The following is a 24,635-nucleotide window of genomic DNA, read 5'->3' as shown; positions in this document are numbered from 1 at the left end:
GGCGCTTTTCCGACGGAAGTCGAACCTCCGCTGCTTCTGTATCCAGAAGCATCCCCAGAAAGATCAGCTGCCTGGATGGAACAAGTGAGGATTTGAGAAGATTGATAATCCAGCCGAACGGGCGTAAGGTTTGCAGCGAGAGGTCCACACTGGCGGATGTCAGTGAAAGAGAGGGCGCCTTGATAAGCAGATCATCCAAATATGGAAGAAGAAAAACTCCCCTGGAACGAAGTAAGGCTAGGACAGGGGCAAGGACCTTTGTGAATACGCGAAGGGCCGTCGCCAGTCCGAAGGGGAGAGCGACGAACTGGTAGTGGTCGGACCCCACTGCAAAGCGCAGGAAGCACTGATGACACCGAGCGATCGGAATATGAAGGTAGGCGTCCTGGATGTCGATAGAGGCCAGGAATTCCCCTTTTTCCAGAGAGGCCACCACCGACCTGAGAGACTCCATCCGGAATCGCTGAAGACGGAGGAAACGGTTTAATCGTTTTAGATCCAAAATGGGACGCACCGAGCCTTCCTTTTTGGGGACCACAAAAAGGTTCGAATAGAACCCCTTGAATCTGTCTTCCAAAGGAACCGGAGCGATGACCCCTTTGTCCAGAAGGGTGCGAATGGCAGTAAAGAAATCGGCCGCCCCTTGGGGATCCCGGGAGCGAAAGAACCGAACTGGGGGGGAGGGACGCAAACTCGAGCTTGTACCCGGAAGACACAACCTCGAGAGCCCAGGCGTCGGAGACGTGCGCCTGCCAGAAGTCCATGAACAGGAGGAGTCGTCCCCCCACCGGGGCGGGTGGGGGTGCACCTTCAGGCGGGGTTCTGCTTGGCCGCGGGAGGGCGAGCAGGCTGTGACTTGCGCCAGGAGGGGTGGGTCTGAAAAAAAGGCTTCTTACGTCTGTCTTGGACAGGGTTAGGAGATGGACCTGAAGTGGTGCGAGGTGCGGGAGCCCTACGGGAAGACCTAAATCGCGAGAAGCTGGAACGGCCCCGAGTGGTGCTCCTAGTCCTAGATTGGGGAAGATGAGTACTCTTCCCCCCAGTGGCTTCGGAGATGATTTCATCCAAGCGGGTCCCGAACAATCGAGAACCAGCGAAGGGAAGGCCGGTAAGAGACCGTTTTGACGTGGAGTCCGCCGTCCAAACCTTCAACCAAAGCTCTCTCCTAGCCGAAACGGCTAGGGCAGACGAACGGGCTATGAGAGCCCCGGCATCCAGGGATGCCTCGCAGACGAATTTTCCGGCTTGAACGATAAGTTGGGCTAGAGCACGGAGGTCCTGAATGGGGACGTCGGACTCAAGCTCCTGATCCAGCTGAGACGCCCACTCTGAAACCGCTTTGCCAGCCCAGGCGGAAGCAAAGACCGGCCTAAGAGCGGAACCGGAGGCTGCAAAGATACCCTTGGTAATGGACTCCATACGGCGATCTTCAGTGGATTGTAAGGAGGAGCCATCCGCCACGGGAATGGCCGTGCTTTTGGACAAACGGGCCACAGGGGGGTCGACTTTTGGTGGTGACGCCCAGTTCGCAATGCAATCCGCCGGAAACGGATAACAGATATCCAACTTCTTAGGCGGGGTAAAACGGGCATCAGGACGAGCCCAGGCCTTAGAAACCACCGACGAGAAGTCGGCGTGGAGGGGAAAAACCGCAGACGCCTGCTTTTTTGCGGAAAAAGGAAACACTGGATTTGTCAGAACTAGGAGGATCATCGTGAATCTTAAAGGTATCACGAATATTGGTAATAAGATGGCCCACGGCAGAAGCCAGTTTAGAAGGCAAGGCCGAGTCCATATCCCAGTTCGAATCAACCAGTTCCCCATCTGAGGGCATATCCTGTAAAGAAGAGGGGCCCGACTGAGAACGCACCCTTGGGGGTGACACAGAAGCATCTGAAGATGATAGGCGTTCCGCCCTGGACCGATTCTGGGAATGGCGGGCTCTGGAAGCGTCGCCTGGAGAGGGGGACTCAGACGGGTCGGCTAGGATAGAGGACCCGGAGGGCCCAGCAGGGGAATCATCCGGCTGCGAAAACGGCAATGCATCCGCAAGGCGGCCCACAACACCAGTGAGACTGACCACAGCCTGGGACAGGGATCTAGCCCAGTCAGGGGGATCCAAGAGGCCAGGGGGTGACACAACAGATGGCGGACCCTGTAATGGGGCCTGGCAAGCCGGGCAATGTGGGTCAGGCTGCCCTTGAGGAAAGGGCGCCTTACATGCGGTACAGGTATGATACCATGGTCCAGCAGGCACTGAGGGGTCAGACATGTTGGCTGGCAGTAATATAAAAACGTCCAGGCCAGGGGGCTGCTATACTAGAAGGGGTCAACAGTCCTACCAGGTCACAGCAAGGAGCAGACGGCAACAGCAGACAGCAACACCTGAGGTAAATGATCCGTCCCAGATGAGAACAAGGCAGGCCGAAGAGACGACTGAGGAGGCGGGACCAGCGAGGAGCGGGAAGAAAAAGACCTCCGCCCCCCGACACGGAGTTTATCATACACAGGAGAGCGGAACAAAGGCTCCGCCCCCCGCTGAATCTTTCGCGCGCGCGCGCGCGATTCAAACCGCCGAAAGCCCGCCGAAGATATGCGCCCACCAGTCCGCCTCATTCCTGATGGAGGCGAGCGCAGACACCGCCGCCACAGAAGGTGGCGGCCGGAGCCAGGACTAGAAAGGAACGGCAGCCGGTAACCGAACAAAGGCGGCAGCTACTGCCTGTCCGATGAAGTGAACACAGGCGGCGCAATGACTGCCGCCGCAACTGTGGTAATCGCCATCAACCCTCCCCCTGTAAACCGTCCTGCCGGCACTACTCTGCTCTTCCCCCCAACAAAGGGGGAAGCCGACCAGGCGCTAGAAGCCCCTGCAATTGGAAGGAAAACAATGCCAACAGACACAGAGAGCAAGGGGGGAGGGGGGGGGGGGGAAACAGGCTGGAACAGCCACTCTCACCATCCTGAAGAATTCACCCTCTGTCCATCCAGCAGGGACGCCCCTTCAGCCACTGGCACCGAAGTGGCAGGAAGCTGGAGAGGGGCTTGTAGATGGGCGACCCTTGTGCTGGCGGGATGCAGGGGAGCTGGGCTGCCCTGGTCCTCCTTTTCTTCGGTGGGGGAGGCAGCAGTGCGGATAGCCGGCACTGGCGCAGCTCAACCCCGGGAGAACAGAGAGATCCAGGCGTCTCTGTTGTCCCTGTTGAAAAAAATAAAACAGAAAATAAAATAAAAAATAAAATAAAATTTTTAGCAAAGACAGCTCTGCAGTGCAGAGAGTGTCTTGCCTCCTTGACACTAAGCAAAAAACTGGTAGTCTCTCTCTCCAGGCTGAGGGTATAGCTGCTGGAGGAGGGGCTTAACAGTCTTTCACTTAGTGTCACGCCTCCTAGGGAGCTGAGCTATACCCAAGGTTTCCTGTGTCCCCCAAGGAATTGGGCGAGAAATACATATCTTTACATGGCCCTATAGAAATGAATGGGTCAGTGTGCGTTCCTCAAAAAAGCGGACAGCACACAAATGTAAAATATGGTTGTGTGCATGAGGCCTAAAACAGAAGAGTAGCCGCCCTTCTAAACGTACTGCAAACCTTACATTTCCAAAATCTTTCCAAGAAGTCCAACATGGAATGAACCAAACTCAACTGAAAAAATGTGGGTTAGCTGGTTTAGATAGTTCGCTTTTCTTAATTGTGATGGGTTAGAATTATATGTTCTCCCCATGTTTGCTTTTGGGTTTCCAGCTTTCTCCAACACTCCAACACCAAACAAACACATTAGCTGGCCCCTGTGAGACTGGTAACAACATGTCAGGGGTGATATAGCACAGGGCGGCATCTCAGACACAATCGTTGAATATTGATGTCGACAACAAGCAGGTGAACAATGAAGAGATAGCAGCGCTGACACGGCATGCGGCCTTCTCTTCAACCAGCTGATTGTCCGGTGTGCTGGGTGTCTGACCCCCCCCCCCCCTCCAAACTGATATTGATCACCTATCCTCGTAAAACCCCTGACCACTGTTGCTAGAGATTTGATGAATGGTTTATTAATTCACTGGTCCAGACAGCACGTTCAGTGGGCATTTTATCTGGTGACAACTTTTTTTATTTTTCTGTCGATGTTGCCGTATAGGGGCTTGTTTTTGGCAGGACAAATTGTAGTTTTTAGTAACATCATTTTGGAGTACATATTATTTATCGATTCATTTTTGGCCTGTGGTAATGGAAAGAAACAAGCTATTACGCCATCGTCTTTTGCACTTTAAATTTATGACATTCACTGTGCAGCATAACTAGCATGTCACCAGCATGGGTCGGTATGATTACAGCGATACCAAATACAGATAGTTTTATGTGTAAGCATCTCCCTATGGACAGCTGCATTACTTCTATCGGTTTACATGTTTTCTATTCATGGCATTTTAGCGCCATCTGCTGTCTGCCTTGGTGAAATTCATTTGAGTGCCGTTACTCTGGTTTTAAGTTAAAAAATAAATCAGAAACATAACAGAGCTTTGTAGAAACACTTAATATCTCAGTTTTGCAAGAACTCTGCTTGTTGTCAGGGAATGGCAAGAATTATTATTTTCAGAAACAGATGTAGATCTCTTCCTTATGGCCGGCCAGTGGAAGTTGTTGGGGCAGTATTTTGTGATGGACGGTGGTATTTGGCTCTGTTGGGGTGGTATAATGTGCCACAATATGGTATTGCTGGCCCTGCCTTCTATCAGATTAAGTTCCCAGTCCGCCCCTGATGGTACCACTGGCATTACAGCAGCGACCTACGCAGGAAGATCTGTTCATGTAGCCAGACAGTTGTCAATAACATCACCGACTATGAGGATGGCGGGCACACAGGGTCAGGACATTCTGGTCACAAAAATGATCATAATTAGGACTGGCAACCTAATTTAGAAGGAGAGACAGACTTCATTCAAATCTTGGCAGAGGAGGTCTGTCACTGACCATTTTGCCAACACTTCTCCAGACTCAGAATAAGAAGTAGTGATTAGTACATATGGCTAGAACCTACCGGATGCTGAAGAGTAATGGGGAGATCCGGTAAGTACTTTGGCTTCTGTTTGCTCACAGACACGTTTGATAGCTGCATCAGGAAGTCTCTGGAATAGGTAATCCTATCTGCACACAGAAGGACGTAAGAGAAGCTGAAACCAGTCGTGGATCGAGGACACAACCATCATCGCTCCTTAACTGATGCATCGTAGATTAACAAATGACCAACAGTGCCAAAGATGTTTAAAATCCGAGACCGTAGGATACCAAAAGGGTTTTCACATTTTAGGCTTTGCGCACAAACATATGTATATCACACATATTGAATGCACATCCCCGTATTAACCCCATAGAAGCTATGAACACCCGTGAGAGCAATTTTTTTTTTTTTTGCATTCTGCTCGTTCTGTGCTAAAAATCATTTTTCAGTTGGTCTTTATTAATACATTTTCCAGCAGTTCTTGTACTACAGGGGTTAACTAAGCGTGTATCTGCCATCTGTCTGTTTCTATCTGTAGTCTGGTCGTCCAGCAGAGCTCAGTCTGTAGTCCTGGTTTTTGGACTCTTGGCAGCTCATGAATTCTCATTACAGCTCAAGCTTGTCACACTGATAAGAAAATGGCTTAAATAAGTGTTTATGAGGGTCAAGAGATCACAGATAAGGGATTCACATGAGCCATCAGATGACGAGATTCACTGTAAACACAGAACCCTGCTGCTCTGCATTTACACAGATTACACCGTTATACTGGGAAAGTGTATTTTTTTTATAAAGACCAATCGAAAAAATAAGTAGAATGCAATAATTTAAAAAATTCCCCCTAAAGGTGTCCATAGCTTTTAAGGACCAGGCCAATTTTTGTTTTTGTGTCCCCCCCCCCATTGGAAGAATCACTGTGATGCAGGGAGGTCGGGTCGGGTGAGGTGCATATTTCCTGGACTGCATATGCTTGAGCAAAAATAGCCTAAGGCTACTTTCACACTTGCGGCAGGACGGATCCGACAGGCTGTTCACCCCGTCGGCTCCGTCCTTCCGCTATTTCGCCGTGCCGCCGCTCCGTCTCCATTGACTATAATGGGGACGGGGCGGAGCTCCGGCGCAGTACGGCAGTTCGCGGTGAGGGGCCGCCGGACTAAAAAGTCCGACATGCAGGACTTTTAGTCCGGCGGCCTTTCGCCGTGCACTACCGTGCTGCGCCGGAGCTCCGTCCCCATTATAGTCAATGGGGACGGAGGGACGGTACGGTGAAATAGGGGAAGGACGGATCCGACAGGGTGAACAGCCTGTCGGATCCTTCCTGCTGCAACTATGAAAGTAGCCTTAGGCTAGTTTCACACTAGCCCTTTTGTATCCAGCAGGCTGTTTCGGCCGGATCTCTTTGCATTCTGACACTGTCGGAAGCTACCGCGTTGCAGTCTGGCCACGTGAACTATAATGCGGACCGGCAGAGATCCCATCACCGTTTTTTGTCCGGCCAATTCCCAGCATATCTGCAGGGTTGCTCCGCCAGTCCCTATTATAGTTAGAGGGGCCAACAGGTATCAAGTAGCAAATGGCATTGCCGGATCCAGACAAGCCAATCAATAGTATAAAGTTAGATAAAAGTGTCTGGCCATGCACCAAATTTATCATCCAGCCTGAGCCACTGTGATTAATTTGGCGCAGCCCGAGACTGCATAAATCTACACTGTCTGCAGGATTAGTAAGTCTGCCCCAGTGAGGTTACTTTCATAGACAAGTCACACAATCTAACAGTAATTTATTTTATACATGGATTTGCCATTTACCTTTTTTATTATTTACTGCTGGTTTTCCTGAAGATTTCTCAGTTACCGGATCCTCCAAAACATGTAATTTTTCAATGGAGCGCCACTAAATCAGAAGAGAAATCAGTGAGTGACATTACAAATGTGATGACAGTACAGCTTCACTGGATTAGCAGGTGACATCTGGTAAGACCCCATTTACACGACCATAAGGGCTCCGTGCCCTTCCCACTGACTTGAATGGGTCTGCGATCCACAAAATACATCTATAAGATAGGACATGTTCTATATTTTGCAGGATGGAGGCATGGATCGGAAGCCCACTACAAAGCACTTCCATGGGTTTTAGTGTCCATGCCTCCGACATACATAGGACAAGTCTTATCTTTTGTGGATCGCGGATCAATTCAAGTCAACTGCAGTCTGCAGCACGGGCACACAGCCCTTACATTAGTCTGAATGAGCCCTAAAATGAAGGGGAAAAGATTTTGTGCCATTAGCAGCAATATGTAACTTTATTCACTAAACATATCAGTTGGATTCGAAACGTCGCTGCATCTTTTTGAGGCATGAGATGACAATGCAAACACTTATACACACACACATCTGCATCATGAGGTCAGTACTACAACTATGCAATCAAGTCCAATATATACGGCACAGTGCATTTCAAGTGTTACTCAAATTCCGAAAAATACATCAACTTACCTTAAAACATCGTATACCGGGCATCAAGGACCTCAAACTTCAGTGAGCATGCGCCAGCTCCTGCCGCGTGTTACGTATATATCACAATATGTATATATCACAATATATATATATATATATATATATATATATATACATACACACATACACACACACTGTATATTCTTTTAGCGGAGTTGAGGACCCAACCTTTTGGTTGGACATAATGAATGTTTTTATTCTATTTTTCTATACATTTATAGGTGGAAAATCATATTTGGTTCATAAATTAGGACTGTGGGACCTCTTTCTGATTGTGAGCGACTAGGATGTGACTGGTTTCTTCATGGGCGCAATGAAAAATGTAATTTTTATTTTATTTTTGGTCCACATTAAAAGCACCTTGATAAAAATCTTGGGTAGATGTGGGGGCGGTGCATTGATATGTATGTGCAGTGGCATATTTGGGTGCTGTTTATACTAGCAGTTCCCCACCAGTTGCTGGAGGGAGTGGCTGGTTGGTATAAGCATAATTGAAGTATATGCAGATTTGAGGAGGACCTTTGGAGTGTGTCACCGTTATGGGACAGTATGAAGGTCTGTTATTTCTCGTTCACCTGTGCGTGAAGGGTTAATATTGTATGACTGGGTAGATGGACTGTATGCCTTTAAGTCTTGGATGGATGCAGTGCAGGCGCATTATCCAGTTGGTGCATTGTGGACATTTGGTTTCCTAGGAGTTGGGACATCTTGTCAGCTTGGAAGACCAGGGTGGTCAGCAGGATGTCTTGCTGATGTCAGACCTGGGAACCAGGAAGTGAGTAACACGGGGCAGAAGCTGGCGCATGCGCATCATGGAGTACGGGATGCCGTAGTATCCCTCACTGAAGGTTGAGGTCCTTGTAGTCCAGGATCTTTTGTTTACGATGTTTTAAAGTATGTTGGTGTATTTTTTGGAATTTGGATAAAAGCTAATTTTGACTTAGTTACTTTTATTCAACCAGCAAGTAATTTGTTGACGGGAAATGACATAGGTGTCTCCCAAAAGATAAGACGATGAACAAGAGGCATTATTGTGGGAAAGAAAACATTTCTCAACTTTTATTTACATTTGAGCAAAAACTGTCCAGTCCTAAACTATTCATACCCTTCTCAATAGTCAATAGAAAAGCCTTTATTGGCTATTACAGCAATCAAACGCTTCCTATAATTGCAGACCAGCTTTTTGCATGTCTCCACAGGTATTTTTGCCCATTCATCTTTAGCAATGAGCTCCAAATCTTTCAGGTTGGAGGGTCTTCTTGCCATCACCCTGATCTTTAGCTCCCTCCACAGATTCTCAATTGGATTCAAGTCTGGACTCTGGCTGGGCCACTGCAAAACGTTAATGTTGTTGTCTGCTAACCATTTCTTCACCACGTTTGCTGTGTGTTTTGGGTCATTGTCATGCTGAAATGTCCACTGGTGCCCAAGGCCAAGTTTCTCTGCAGACTGCCTGATGTTGACGTTGAGAATCCTCATGTATTGCTCTTTTTTCAAGGTGCCGTTTACTGCGATTAGGTTCCCTGGTCCATTGGCTGAAAAACACCCCCAAAGCATTAGGTTCCCACCACCATGTTTGACAGTGGGGATGGTGTTCTTTGAGTTGAAGGCTTCTCCTTTTTTACGCCAAATGAAGGAAACATCATTGTGACCAAACAATTCATTTTTTGTTTCATCTGACCATAACACAGAAGACCAGAAGTCTTCTTCTTTGTCCAGATGAGCTTTTGCAAAGGCCAAGCGAGCTTTTGTGTGCCTTGTCTGGAGAAGTGGCGTCCTCCTTGGTCTGCATTGTGCAGTGTCCGTTGGATTGTCTGCCTTGGGACATTGCCACCAGCAGAGCCCAGATTCACCAGGATGGCCTTGGTGGTAAACCTTGGATTCTTTTTCACCTCTCTAACTATCCTCCTGGCCAGCACAGGTGTCACTTTTGGCTTCCGACCACGTCCTCTGAGATTTTCCACAGTGCGGAACATCTTGTATTTTTTGCACAAATGTAAATAAAAGCTGAGATTTTTATTTTTTTCACAATAATGCCTCTTGTACATCGTCTTATTAACTTTTGGGAGACACCTATGTAATTTCCCATCAAAAACAAAAGTAACTTTAAGTCAAAATTTGCCAGGGGTATAAATAATTATGGGCAGCACTGTATGTAATATATATATACACACACACACACCACATATACAGTCAGGTCCATAAATATTGGGACATCGACACAATTCTAACATTTTTGGCTCTATACACCACCACAATGGATTTGAAATGAAAGGAACAAGATGTGCTTTAACTGCAGACTGTCAGCTTTAATTTGAGGGTATTTACATCCAAATCAGGTGAACGGTGTAGGAATTACAACAGTTTGCATATGTGCCTCCCACTTGTTAAGGGACCAAAAGTAATGGGACAGAATAATAATCATAAATCTAACTTTCACTTTTTATTACTTGGTTGCAGATCCTTTGCAGTCAATTACAGCCTGAAGTCTGGAACATAGACATCACCAGACGCTGGGTTTCATCCCTAGTGATGCTCTGCCAGGCCTCTACTGCAACTGTCTTCAGTTCCTGCTTGTTCTTGGGGCATTTTCCCTTCAGTTTTGTCTTCAGCAAGTGAAATGCATGCTCAATCGGATTCAGCTCAGGTGATTGACTTGGCCATTGCATAACATTCCACCTTTTTCCCTTAAACTCTTTGGTTGCTTTTGCAGTATGCTTTGGGTCATTGTCCATCTGCACTGTGAAGCGCCGTCCAATGAGTTCTGAAGCATTTGGCTGAATATGAGCAGATAATTTTGCCCGAAACACTTCAGAATTCATCCTGCTGCTTTTGTCAGCAGTCACATCATCAATAAATACAAGAGAAGCAGTTCCATTGGCAGCCATACATGCCCACCCCATGACACTACCCCCACCATGCTTCACTGATGAGGTGGTATGCTTAGGATCATGAGCAGTTCCTTTCCTTCTCCATACTCTTCTCTTCCCATCACTCTGGTACAAGTTGATCTTGGTCTCATCTGTCCATAAGATGTTGTTCCAGAACTGTGAAGGCTTTTTTAGATGTCGTTTGGCAAACTCTAATCTGGCCTTCCTGTTTTTGAGGCTCACCAATGGTTTACATCTTGTGGTGAACCCTCTGTATTCATCTGGTGAAGTCTTCTCTTGATTGTTGACTTTGACACACATACACCTACCTCCTGGAGAGTGTTCTTGATCTGGCCAACTGTTGTGAAGGGTGTTTTCTTCACCAGGGAAAGAATTCTTCAGTCATCCACCACTGTTGTTTTTCGTGGTCTTCCGGGTCTTTTGGTGTTGCTGAGCTCACCGGTGCGTTCCTTCTTTTTAAGAATGTTCCGAACAGTTGTTTTGGCCACGCCTAATGTTTTTGCTATCTCTCTGATGGGTTTGTTTTGTTTTTTCAGCCTAATGATGGCTTGCTTCACTGATAGTGACAGCTCTTTGGATCTCATCTTGAGAGTTGACAGCAACAGATTCCAAATGCAAATAGCACACCTGAAATGAACTCTGGACCTTTTATCTGCTCATTGTAATTGGGATAATGAGGGAATAACACATACCTGGCCATGGAACAGCTGAGAAGCCAATTGTCCCATTACTTTTGGTCCCTTAACAAGTGGAAAGCCCATATGCAAACTAGGGCTGCACGATAAATCGAAAAAATAATCGAATCGCGATAATCGGCAAATGCGATATGGCGATTTGGCCGACCCGAAAATGCAGCGATTATATATGAAGGGGCCCCGCACACATAACTGGCTTTGCGTGTAAAGTATTTTACTAGTGTCTGAAACAATCTCTCTCCTTTTGATAACAGGTCCAGCCTCTGTACTCACTTTAACGATGAATGCACTGCAGCGAGCGGGCCGGCCGGCGTGTGACTGACGTCACTTAGTAACGCTCCTGCTTCCTGAAGTGGGAGGAGCGTTACTAAGTGACGTCAGTCACGCACCGGCCGGCCAGCTCGCTGCAGTGCATTCATAGTGACAGTGAGTACAGAGGCTGGACCTGTTATCAATAGGAGAGAGATTGTTTCACACACTAGTAAAATACTTTACAGACAAAGCCAGTTATGTGCGCAGTTTAGGACACATGAGGGGACACATAGGGCCATGAGGGGAACCAGCATAAGATGCTATATGTCTTATGCTGGCCCCCCTCATGGCCCTGTGTGTCATAGCACACATCCCCTATAACATCGTCCTCCACAGGTCCCCCACAACACAGCGTCCTCCACAGATCCCCCACAACACAGCGTCCTCCACAGATCCCCCACAACACAGCGTCCTCCACAGATCCCCCACAACACAGCGTCCTCCACAGATCCCCCACAACACAGCGTCCTCCACAGATCCCCCACAACACAGCGTCCTCCACAGATCCCCCACAACACAGCGTCCTCCACAGATCCCCCACAACCATAACCATGTCATACCCAGCCGCGTCAGCGACTCATATGGGAAAATCCAAGCAAATAGACCTCTAGCACAATTCCCTTAAAATATCGCATTGCATAGCGTTATCGCAATTTTTAGGGCCCTAATCGCAATCGCACAAAATTCCCATATCGTGCAGCCCTAATGCAAACTGTTGTAATTCCTACACCGTTCACCTGATTTGGATGTAAATACCCTCCAATTAAAGCTGACAGTCTGCAGTTATAGCACATCTTGTTCGTTTCATTTCAAATCCATTGTGGTGGTGTATAGAGCCAAAAATTTTATAATTGTGTCGATGTCCCAATATTTATGGACCTGACTGTATCTGGGCATAGCTACTGTGAAGGGAGCACATATCTATCTGGGCATAGCTACTGTGAGGGGGAACATAATCGACATAATAACTGAGGGGGCACATATCTGGGCATAACTACTGTGAAAGGGTAAGATATCTGGGTATAGCTACTGTGAAGGAGGCACATCTGGGCATAACTACAGTGAGGGGCATAACTATTGTCATGGGTGCACATGTGAACATTACTTCTGTGAAGAGGGAACAGTGTGGGCATTACTACTGTGTGCTGACACAAAGCCGGAATAATTACTATGTGGGGGCATTACGGGGAATGGGTGTGTATAGTTATGCTTTAGGCGGAGTTAGAGGCCTGGCCTAGTATGAAAAAATTGCAGCACATATTGTCCCACAAAAGTTGGGAGGTAACAGCCACCAGGCGACCATTTTTCACTGTATCTTGGAACTGAACCTGAGTTTGGTAAAAAGTTTTTTACACTAGAAATTAATTTCTGAAGTTATTACCAGAAGTCCCGCAAGACTTCGCAAAGTAATAACTTCGGCTCATAGGAGCCAATACATTCTAATATTGCACGGAGCGCTCGCTCCATAGAGTATTCTAATGAAGTTTTATGCGAATCGACATCGGAGGTTTCATCGAAAGTCGATTTGCTCATCCCTAGTCCTAACCTGTGTCCCAAAAAAAAAAAAAACACACACACCCCTGTTCATGTCCCACCGTGCCTGCACCACAGCCTACTCAGTTTTCCGCAGTGGTCTGGTTCTGTGACTGCTGCGGCCAATCACTGGCCTCAGCAGTCAAATCTGCTTGAAGGAGAAGTCACAGCAGTGTGAATGGCAGCAGTTATTTTCCCAGATACGGAGATGAAGAATACACAACATTACGGCTACGCCGAGCTCTGACAGATAGCGCTGCATCTTACCAAATTAGAGCGATCCTTAACGCTGTCTCTGCAGTGATCAGAGAACCTGGCTTGGAAGTTAACCATGAATACAGCTCCTGCAAAGACATCACTGAAGGTAGTTTCATCATGTAACGAATATGATATATCCATAACCACCTGATCATGGAGACCCAGCACCCGTCATACAGCTGCAATGTTCAGAGGGTGGGTAAACGCTGGTGACTGATGCCCCTCCAGAGCACTTATGCCTAATATTAATGGTCAGCACAGTCTCTACCAGTGAAGGTATGGGGCTTCCGTCACCATGACTACCTCCGTAACTGCATATTATCTTAAAGGGGTATTCTGGTTATAGAAAGTTATCCCCTATCCACAGGATAGAGGAAAATAGATCGGTGGCGGTCCTACTGCTGTGACCCCCACCAACACGAGAACTGGGGCCCTAGAACTAGTGGAACTGGTTGGAAAAGCACGGCGCCGCTCCATTTCTATGGAAAGGCTGTAGATAGAAATGAATGGCATGCTTTTCCAACCAGCTGCTCTGTCCATTTCAGGGGGGGGCTCCACGAGGTACTTGGCCCCCGTTCTCATGATCTTGGGGGTCAAAGCAGTAGGACACCCACCAATCTAATAGTTACACAGGACAGGGGATAACGTTCTATAACCGGAACACCCCTTTAATAGTACTCTTTGGACCGTTTGCGTTTTATGACGTGGATGCACTCACCGTTGTCAGAAACACAGCGACGGATAGGCCTTGCTGGCTGAAGTGGTTTACCGATTAGTCTCTTGGCTTCCATTTCACTGCTCAGCAGCAGCTGACAACCTAGGACAACGATATCGCAGAGAAGTCATTTCAGGGGATTGTTTTACTCAATTCAAAAAACAATGCAAAGTAGGAATCGTAGCAGGTAACGACAGCTACGGGAGGACATGCACAGAAGCTACGGGTGCTCCTGCCATGCTATTGCTAGGCACCGTGCGCGTATGGCAGGGCAGCCATGTAAATGAATAGGGTCGCAGCGTGACTCACACGTCTGCCACAACCGCAACCCCAGAATCTCAAAGAATACAGCAGTGCTGTTTGTTTTTTTTTGAGATTCTGGGGACGGTTCATGGAAAACGTGCGAGTCAGGGGGCAACCTCATTCATTTCTATGGCTGCCCTGCTACACTGCGATGCCTGGGCACAACACCTTTTTTGTCCAAAGCTGCCATGTAGTTGTACCCTAAAAGTGGCACCTAGATCTGCCATCTTAGCGCATCTATTAGGTCTCAACATGTTCAAGTCCCCTAGCGAGACTTAAAATAAAAAAACAACCAAACTATTAGGGACAGTCTTTCTGCCTCAAAATCAGCTCCAAAAAATGCCTCAAAACAGTCTCCCATTCATTTCAATAGGGAAGCGGCACTTGCTTCTTTTTTACACGTGGAAAAAAGTAGCAGTGTGCCCTGTATTGGAGCGGACTCTGCGCTGAATCTCCCATTAAAATAAATAGGAAGCAGAAAAAAAACAGTTCCATTTCAGTCCATGCGCTTTTTTGTGCATTTCTGCGCATTTTTTGGAGCAGATCTGCTTAAAAAACCTAAAGCTGAAAATTCAGCTTTGTATTCAAGTGAAAACCCACTGATACTTAAAAAAAAAATAATAATAATAATAATAATAATAATATATAAAATGTGTCAAAAACCGCTAAAACACACAGGTTCCACGCTGATTTTTTAAGCGTGTTTTTCAAAATCAGTTGTGTGAACTGGCCTTTAGGTGACGGATTAGGTCCGGATGCGTTCAAGGAAACTCGCACCATTTTGCAAGCACGTTCAGTCAGTTTTGTCTGTGATTGTGTTCAGTTGTTGTTTTTTCCGCGCGGGTGCGATGCGTTTTAATGCGTTTTAATGCGTGATAAAAAAACTGAAGGTTTACAAACAACATCTTAGCAACCATCAGTGAAAAACGCATCGCATCCGCACTTGCTTCCGGATACCATGCGTGTTTCACTGAAGCCCCACTTCAAGCATAGAAGTGACTATGGGGCCAGGGCTGCGTGAAAAATGCAGAATAAGGCCTCAGGCACACGGCCGTTGTTTTGGTCCGCATCCGAGCCGCAGTTTTGGCGGCTTGGATGTGGACCCATTCACTTCAATGGGGGCCGCAAAAGATGCGGACAGCACTCCGTGTACTGTCCGCTGCTCTGTTCTGTGGTCCGCCAAAAAAAAAAATATATAACCTGTCCTATTCTTGTCTGCGTTTTGCGCACAAGAATAGGCAGTTATATTAATGGCTGTCCCTGCTGTTCCGCAAATTGCGGAACGCACACGGACACCATCCGTGTTTTGCGGATCCGCGATTTGCGGACCGCAGAACACAACGGTCGTGTGCATGAAGCCTAAGTAAGCCAGAAATCTATGTTCGCTCTGAGCTCTGGTAGATTTCTGGTTAGGCGCGCGGACTGCCGGAGGATGCGTCTAATTTATCATGAGACCTACGCCTTGTCATCAATGTGGTGCATACTCCAATAGTGCCGGGGATATCAAGACCGACACAGAAAGGCTCCGTCTTCATTGTTTTTCCTCCTGTTTGGAAATTGATCCACCGTGGGGATTTTAAAATCCGCAACATGTCAATTGTTTGTGCGATTCTGCATCGTATGTAGGGTGGGTTTCCGCGTAGATTTCAATGGGGTTGTTAACAAACAGAAAATGTGCACCAAAAAACACACAAAAAAAAAAAAAACGCACAAAAACTAGCGAAAAACCATGATAAATAGCACGGATTAATGTGCAGTTTTGGTGCGGATTTCATGCGGATTTTCTGCACACAGGTCTGCGCCATGTGCAGGTACCCTTACATTTTCGTGTTATGTATCCTGCGTGGTGAATGCCGCAGAAAAAGTCATAAAACATAAAACTGCTAGTTTTTGTTGATGCCTGCCTTCCTTTAACCTCTTAAGGACACATGACGTACCGGTACGTCATGAATGGTTCCGATCACTGCCGCTTGGCCGGCGGTGATCGGAACCCGGTGCCTGCTCAAATCATCGAGCAGGCACCTGGGGCAAATGCGTTGGGGGGTCCTGTGACCCCCCCATGTCGGCGATCGCAGAAAACCGCAGGTCAATTCAGACCTGCGGTTTTCTGCGTTTCCGGGATATTCGGGTCTCTGAAGACCCGATAACCCGGAACAGGATGGTGATGGTGGTGTGATTTCACTCCACCAATCACCATCCAGCGATCCTGAGTGGTGATGGTGACATCACCACTCAGGATCGCTTTCTGATTGGTCTGTGGGCGGTCCGGCGGCAAATTCAAAAGAGGCAGGCGCTCCTCTCCTCCTCCTTTTGTGTTCCGGAGCCGGAGGAGAGAGGAGCTGCCTGCACGTGTGTCTGCCAGCACCCCCAGGACCCGATCTGTGCCCCCAGGACCCGATCTGTGCCCCAGCACCCCCCATCAGGTACATAGGGACAGCACAGGGAAAGTTTGGTTTAGGCAGGGAAAAAAAAAAAGAAAGTTAGTTTGTGAACTTTTATTGCATCACCCTAAGTTAGGGTGTCTGGGGTCCACAGCACAGCTGTGTGACCCTAGACCCCCCAGGGTTGCTGCCACTTAACCCCCCCCACCCCCTGCCCCCCCCCACCTTTTTTGGGGTGCATTTTTTTCATTTTTTTTTGGTGTACGCCGACTGTGGCCGGCACTTAGTGTCCGGCCGCTGTTAGCGCATCGCACACCTCACCGCTGATCAACTTCGGACGGTTGATCAGCGGTTTTTAAAAAAAAAATTCACATTTTTTGCCCTTTTTTTAGTTAGTTGTTTTTTTTTTTTTTCTGTTAGTTTTAGGGTTAAGTCCGCGAACACCCGTGCCCACACACACGCACACAAAATAAAGAGTTGCACACACGCACATATACACGCAGACACACACTCCCCTATGGCCCGGCGGACGTTCTCGGCCGAGGAGGCATATGCCCAGCTTGCCTCTGACTCCAAGAGTCCCAGTGAGGATGAGGATGACCCCACATTCCTGTTGTCATCCGCGTCCTCCTCATCATCTAGCGATGATGATGAGCCCCCAAGGCGGCGGAGACGCCACCAGGCGGAGCAAGGGGACCGCCATGTTAGGGACCCTGTGGCCCAGCCTGGTACGAGCAGCTCTGGGGCTCGTACTGGTTTCCCGGCCCACCAGTTAAATCCACCGGAGCCCCCTGCCGGTGAACTTGTCTGGTGTAGCCAAGAGCGATACGAGCCTGTGATTCCTGATTTTGTAGGCCAATCAGGAATCTAGATTTCCACAGTGGGCTACACTGAATATGACTTTTTTTGTCATTTTTTCAGTGACTCACTGGTAAATCTGATGGTGGAGCAGACGAATCTGTACGCCCAACAGTTCGTCGCTCAACACCCGGGCTCCTTTTTGGCCAGGCCCGGTGGCTGGACGCCGGTCAGTGCAGCCGAAATGAGGACATTTTGGGGCCTCGTGCTGCATATGGGCCTGGTCAAGAAACCCAGTGTCAGGCTGTACTGGAGTGGGGACGTCCTCTACCAGACCTCACTTTACAGTACAGCCATGACACGCTCCCGGTTTGAGGCCATCCGGAAATGTCTGCATTATTCCGATAATGCAGCATGTCCACCCCGAGGTGATCCTGCCCATGACCGTCTGTATAAGATACGGCCGGTCATCGATCACTTTGGGGCCAAATTCATGGAGGCCTATGTACCTGGAAGGGAGGTCGCAGTTGATGAGTCTCTCATTGCGTTCAAGGGGAGACTCATTTTCCGCCAGTATGTGCCTTCCAAGCGGGCGAGGTATGGCGTGAAGCTATACAAAATTTGTGAGAGTACCTCAGGGTACACTTACAAATTTCGTATATACGAGGGGCGAGATTCCCGGATTCAACCACCAGAATGTCCCCCCACTCTGGGTGTTACCGGGAAACTTGTGTGGGACCTTATGTACCCACTGCTGGATAAGGGTTACCACCTGTACGTGGATAACTTTTATACCAGTATCCCCTTGTTCCAGTCCCTTGCCGCCATATCCACGTTCGCTTGTGGAACCGTGCGGAAAAATCAACGCGTCCTCCCTGCCCTCCCCCTCCAGGTACCTATCCCCAGGGGTGAGACCCGTGCCCTTACCACTGGAAACCTGTTGCTGGTCAGGTATAAGGACAAGAGGGATGTCCTTATGCTGTCCACAATTCATGGTAACGGCATCACCCGTGTCCCTGTGCGAGGTACCGCGGCAACGGTCCTCAAGCCCGATTGTATCGTCGCCTACAATCGGTATATGGGAGGAGTTGATCTCTCGGATCAAGTCCTCAAGCCATATAACGCCATGCGCAAAACCCGGACATGGTACAAAAAAGTTGCGGTCTACTTGGTGCAGGTTGCCATGTACAACTCTTTTGTACTATCCCGAAGCGCTGGCAGCACAGGGACATTCCTGCAGTTCTATGAGGCAGTCCTCATGGCCCTGATCTTTTCGGACCGGGAAAGAGCAGGCCGGAGTACCTCGGGAACTGTAGGTGCCCGGATCGTCCCTGGCCAACACTTTCCAGGTGTGGTCCCCCATACTGGAAAGAAGGGACGAACCCAAAAAAGGTGCAGAGTGTGTCGCAGGAGGGGGATACGGAAGGACACCACTACTCAGTGTGACACGTGCCCCGATCATCCGGGCCTCTGCATTATTGGTTGCTTCAGGGAGTATCACACTTCCATGGAGTAATAAATTTATATCCCAATTTAGCACTGACATCGGAAAAAAAAACTGGTTCTCAGACTTGAGACACCTAAAAAAACGAAAATAATTTATTAAAAGTAGACATATTAGGTATTGCTGCGTCGGTAATAATCTCCTCTATAAAAATACCCCATGACCTAACCCCCCAGATTAACACGGTCAAGAAAAAAAAAAAAAAAAAAAAAAAAAAAAAAAAAGGTGCAAAAAAAGATTTTTGTCACCTTACATAACAAAAAGTTTAATAGCAAGCGATCATAAAGTCATATAGCCCCCAAAATAGTGCCAATAAAACCGTCCGCTCGTCCCGCAAAAAATGAGCCCCCACATAAGATAATCAGATAAAAAAAAAAAAAATGACACCTAGACTTTAGAGATACAAAAATTTTTTTTTTGTATCAATAAGGATAATATAGTCTAAAACCTAAATAAATGTACAAAAAGTAGACTTATTAGGTATCGCCGCGTCCGTAAGAATCTCCTCTATAAAAATATCCCATGACCTAACCCCCCAGATTAACACGGTTAAAAAAAATTAAAAAAACGGTGCCAAAAACGCAATTTTTGGCACTTTTCCATTTCAATCCGTTTTTTCCGGTAACAAAACGAGGGTTAACAACCAAACAAAAGTTAAAATTTATTACCCTGATACTGCAGTTTACAGAAATGCCACATTTGTGGTCGTAAACTGCTGTATCAGTAAAAGGGAGGCCGCAAAAGGAAAGGACCGACATGGTTTCTGGAAGGCCGATTTTGATGGCCTTTTTTATTGACACCATGTCCCTTTTGAAGCCCCCCTGATGCCCCCCTAGAGTAAAAACTCCCTAAAAGTGACCCCATCTAAGAAACTACACCCCTCAAGGTATTCAAAACTGATTATACAAACTTTATTAACCCTTTAGGTGTTTCTCAACAGTTAATGGCAAATGGAGATGAAATTTCAGAATTGAAATTTTTGGTAACCTTGCCTCACAAAAATGTAATATAGAGCAACCAAAAATCATATGTACCCTAAAAATAGTACCCCAAAAAATGCCACCTTATCCCCTAGTTTCCAAAATGGGGTCACTTTTAGGGAGTTTCGACTCCAGGGGTGCATCAGGGGGGTTGAAACAGGACACGGTGTAAATAAACCGGTCCATAAAAATCAGCCTTCCAAAAACCAAACGGCGCACCTTTCCCTCTACGCCCCGCTGTGTGGCCGTACAGTAGTTTACGGCCACATATTGGGTGTTTCTGTAAACGGCAGAGTCAGGGCAATAAAGATACAGTCTTGTTTGGCTGTTAACCCTTGCTTTGTTAGTGGAAAAAATGGGTTAAAATGGAAAATTAGCCAAAAAAAACGAAATTCTCAAATTTCATCCCCATTTGCCAATAGCTCTTGTGCAACACCTAAAGGGTTATCGACGTATGTAAAATCAGTTTTGAATACCTTGAGGGGTGTAGTTTCTTAGATGGGGTCATTTTTGGGTGGTTTCTATTATGTAAGCCTCGCAAAGTGACTTCAGACCTGAACTGGTCCCTAAAAATTTAGTTTTTGTAAATTTCTGAAAAATTTCAAGATTTGCTTCTAAACTTCTAAGCCTTATAACATCCCCAAAAAATAAAATATCATTCCCAAAACAATTCAAACATGAAGTAGACATATGGGGAATGTAAAGTCATCACAATTTTTGGGGGTATTACTATGTATTACAGAAGTACAGAAACTGAAACTTTGAAATTTGCTAAATTTTTCCAAATTTTTGTTAAATTAGGTATTTTTTGGTGCAAAAAAAAATTATTTTTTGACTTCATTTTACCAGTGTCATGAAGTACAATATGTGACGAAAAAACAATCTCAGAACGGCCTGGATAAGTCAAAGCGTTTTAAAGTTATAAGACTCTGGTCAGATTTGCAAAAAATGGCCTGGTCCTAAGGTGTAAAAAGGCTGTGTCCTTAAGGGGTTAAGAAGGAAAAAAAATAAAAAGCATAAAAAAAAAAAATCAACAAAAAAAGTTGTAAGCGTCCCAATATAGTATGAAACTTCCAGCTCTATACAATTCAGAGGGAGAAATGGAAATAAATGGAAAAAAAAAAAAAAACACATCCTTATGGGGTTAATAGCCAAGTATGCCGCCATATGTGGGGAGCTGGAGTGCAGCGCTGTATCGGACATGAAAGGGACCAACGTAAACTGCAGCTCTATGGGCACACAGCAGAAATGATGGTACTTACCTGTGAGAGGTGTAGTGAAAAATTTGAAAAACGATGATGTGAACAATGTACATCCACTTGTCAATATGTTCTTACATTTCCAGGAGGAATAACAGAGGAATGGCATGATGCAGATCTCTAATTTAAAAAAAAAGGTGCCCCAGCGTTCCTATATCATGAATAATAGACGAGAGATATCGGGAGAGCGGACAGGTCCCCTCTAGTATTACAGGACGTGACCCCTCTGAAGGGGTTAACATGGACATGTAATGTGCTGCACCGGAGACCTGGGGCCTTTGGAGGGTAATTCAGCAGAAAAACGGCTGATGGAATAATCGCAGCATGCTCGCTCGGCCAGAACCACGCAGAAATCACATAAAACACCCCGGCTGCACAGACACAGCAAAAGACCAGCAGAAATGAACTAAACTGGGAAAATCCAGGAAAGAGGAGTCGAAAGCTACAACAGAAATAACCACAAAGAGCCGGAATATGTGAGGACATGCTGGGATTTGTAGTTCCCAACAAGACCTGCGGGATGACAATAGAATAGGAATAAAACCCTAAAAAGGCAGATGAAAGCATTACCTGGCAATGTCCAGACAGGCCCATCTAGAAGGACGCCTCTCCAGTGAGCGAGGTCCGCTGTGACCCCAGTCTGGGAATACAGAGAACTTACCCCCACCATCAGCCGCCCCCTGCTCCCCCCACCTATGGGTGATCCTCCCCCACCTATGGGTGATCCTCCCCCAGACCGATGAGGTCACAGGCTGCTCCCTTCTACACACATTGGGGCAGGTTTACTAATCCTGTAGACGCGGTAAACGGTCTAGACCCGCACCAGAGTTATCACAGGGGCTCAGGCTTTTCTCGGACTCTAGAACAACTACTGTTTGGCCTCGTGGAATGACAGAAATATGGAGCAGAACAGCGCCTCTTTGTCCGCGCCCTTCCCTGATAAGCCACAGCCCATTCTTTCGAGTCATGCTCCTTTTCATACTAGTCTCTACACCTAGATACACCAATTTAGGCCAGCACCTAGGTGCACTCATCTTAGTAAATGTGAGCCACTGTGCCGCTGTCGAGGCCACGAACGTGAGCAGCCTGGGAAACACGTCCCATGTGTGGGCCACATCTCACTGACCGACGGCAGCTCATCTCAACCGAACTGACGGTATTAGGCCGAGTTCTATATTTTTGCGGAACGGAAGTACGGGACGCAACCCCGCGGAAGCACTCCGTAGTGCTTCCGAGGGGCCCCGTTCCGCAATTCCGGATTTGCGGACCCATTGAAGTGAATGGGTCCGCATCCGTGATGCGGAATGCACACGGAACTGTGGCCGTGTATTGCGAGCCGCAATACGGCCACGGATCACACACGTTCGTGTGAACTAGGCCTTAAAACGATTTACGATGCAGTGAGATCCTGACCGCGGCTCTACGTAAAGCAGTCAGTGCGCTTCAGTAGACCAGCGGTCTGGCCGGAACGTCCAGCATCATAAATAAATACAATACTATGAGTTCACGTCAGCGGTGACACGAGAGTGTATTTCCTGGACTGAATACATTCCTGTCAATTTGGCCTGAGGCTGCCTGCGCACGTTGTGAATTACGCACGTTTTTCTGCGCAGAATCTCGTGCGGAAAAACATGCAGCGTCATACAGTACCTGCAAAATGTATAAGAACAGACAAATCTCATGTACGATTTGCTTCTTTCTTCCGTGCGGAAATTGTGTGGATTTAGAAATCCGCAGCATGTCAATTAGGTTTGCGATTTTTGGTGCGGATTTCACCCTTGGAATGAATGCGTGAAATCAAAACCGCAAGCAACACGTGGTTTAGGTGCGGACAGAAATTGGTGCGGACCTTCTGCATTTTTGCCCACACACATGTGCAGGAAGCCTTAGGCCACGTGTGCGGGTGAACGAACCTCCGTGCGGAATTATGTCAATTTCTGCATAACAGCTGGCATTTCTAATTGCGCTTTTTGGTGCGGACTAGATCCGGTTTTGCTGCAGATCTCAGCCTTCCATTGAAAAGGGTGAAATCGGCAGCTAAAACCACAAACATAATTGCTGCGGATTTGGAGATACGTACGACGGGTCAATTTCCGCAAGGAACATAAAATAAAAAAACCGCAAAGTGTACGTGAGATTTGTGTAATCGGATACACTTTGCTCATACTGTACATGAATCTGGGCCGAAAAACCGCATGTGTCCCACCACGTGTGCAGGTGGCCATAGTGCGGATTTACACTGCACCTTTGTTTTGACCGCATCACACACTGAGCCTGCTCTATAGATGGCGGGTGCAGGAGGTAGGACATAGCGGGCACCGGCCGGCGTTTCACCCCCTCAGATGCCGCTGTTATTAGCGACCACAGCATCTGGGGGGTTAAATAGGGGCTCGTCTGACAGTCTGGGCCTTGGGCAGTGTCAGGATCCCATAGACTGCAATAATATTCTATGGTGGTCTATGGGACAAGCGATCAGATCACGTTTAAGTGTCCTATGGGGAATAGAAATGACAGTAAAAAAAAAAAAAAAGTCAATAAATAAAAAAAATATTAAAAATTCAATTAATGCCAGGGCATATAGTGTAAGTGATTTCTAAGGAGCAACTGCAAAAAATGGAAAGGGGTCACTGTCAGATCGGTGGGTGTCCCCCTCCCCCCGACACCTCAGGGGGTGACAGCCTCACAGACACTGCTTATGATGGAGCAGGACAGGAAAGGGGGCAAATAAACCCGGTGTAGCTTGTCCATATCATGTCTATCGCGATATCATTGTAATCTGAGGTAAATAGGGGGCAGAGCCGCCATGTTTCTCCCCACAGCCGTCTACAAGCCCCCTTTCACCTGGCGTCAGTCTCCTCCGCGCAGCCGGAGATTTTAACGGCATTAACGCTACTCACTGTCCGCCTCCGCGCAATACCTTAGCTGGAACAGGAAAAGTAGTGCACGCCGGAACTTCATTGCACTTGCGGCTCTACGTGAAGCGGCTACATTCAGGGTCCATATTATCAGGAAGTACATTTACCAAACAGACAGGACCACCCGGGGTATATCGCGATAGGGCAGAACTTGCACAGTACCAGTGGCTGTCATACATGTATGGTCTTTTCTGTAGTTTATAAAGTATATGAGGTAATGTAAGTATCTCCAGCAAACCAGGAGCATCCTCACCTTTACGATGTGTCGCTGCGGCCTCATGATGTCGCGATATGGGTCCCACAGCAGCAGACATGGCTCCAGCCCTGTGTAATCCTCTCTGCAGATCCCAAGATGGAGACTTAATGACACACCTGTCTATGACATGCCGGGTGTGACCTCTGCCTGCTAATCACAGGGTGGGTGTGTCCTCTGCCTGCCAATCACAGAGAGGGTGTGACCTCTGCCTGCCAATCACAGCGTGGGTGTAACCTCTGCCTGCTAATCACAGGGTGGGCGTGACCTCTGCCTGCCAATCACAGGGTGGGTGTGACCTCTGCCTGCTAATCACAGGGTGGGCGTA

The 24,635-nt window shown here is 47.4% G+C and overlaps 1 protein-coding gene across 3 annotated transcripts in view; it reads right to left on the bottom strand.

Moving 5' to 3' along the window:
- The window catches only part of C5H8orf88 (chromosome 5 C8orf88 homolog), a 29,929-nt gene extending 5,552 nt beyond the window's left edge, over positions 1–24,377 (bottom strand). For 2 of the 3 annotated variants that reach the window (XM_040432298.1, XM_040432299.1), the window contains exons 1-5: positions 24,308–24,377; positions 13,918–14,016; positions 13,209–13,285; positions 6,803–6,887; positions 5,034–5,140 (exon numbers count right to left, since the gene is read on the bottom strand). In XM_040432298.1, the coding sequence (XP_040288232.1) occupies positions 5,034–5,140; positions 6,803–6,887; positions 13,209–13,285; positions 13,918–14,016; positions 24,308–24,368 (429 nt within the window). In that variant the 5' untranslated portion in view covers positions 24,369–24,377. Of the gene's footprint in view, positions 1–5,033; positions 5,141–6,802; positions 6,888–13,208; positions 13,286–13,917; positions 14,017–21,709; positions 21,760–24,307 lie in introns of those variants that run through there. The other variant, XM_040432300.1, reaches the window with a different exon arrangement.
- Positions 24,378–24,635: the final 258 nt, after the last annotated feature.

This window comes from Bufo bufo, chromosome 5, assembly GCF_905171765.1.
Source record: "Bufo bufo chromosome 5, aBufBuf1.1, whole genome shotgun sequence".
Lineage (NCBI taxonomy): Eukaryota > Metazoa > Chordata > Amphibia > Anura > Bufonidae > Bufo > Bufo bufo.
Note: the sequence above shows the minus strand (reverse complement) of the source record. Positions and strands in the feature narration are given on the sequence as shown.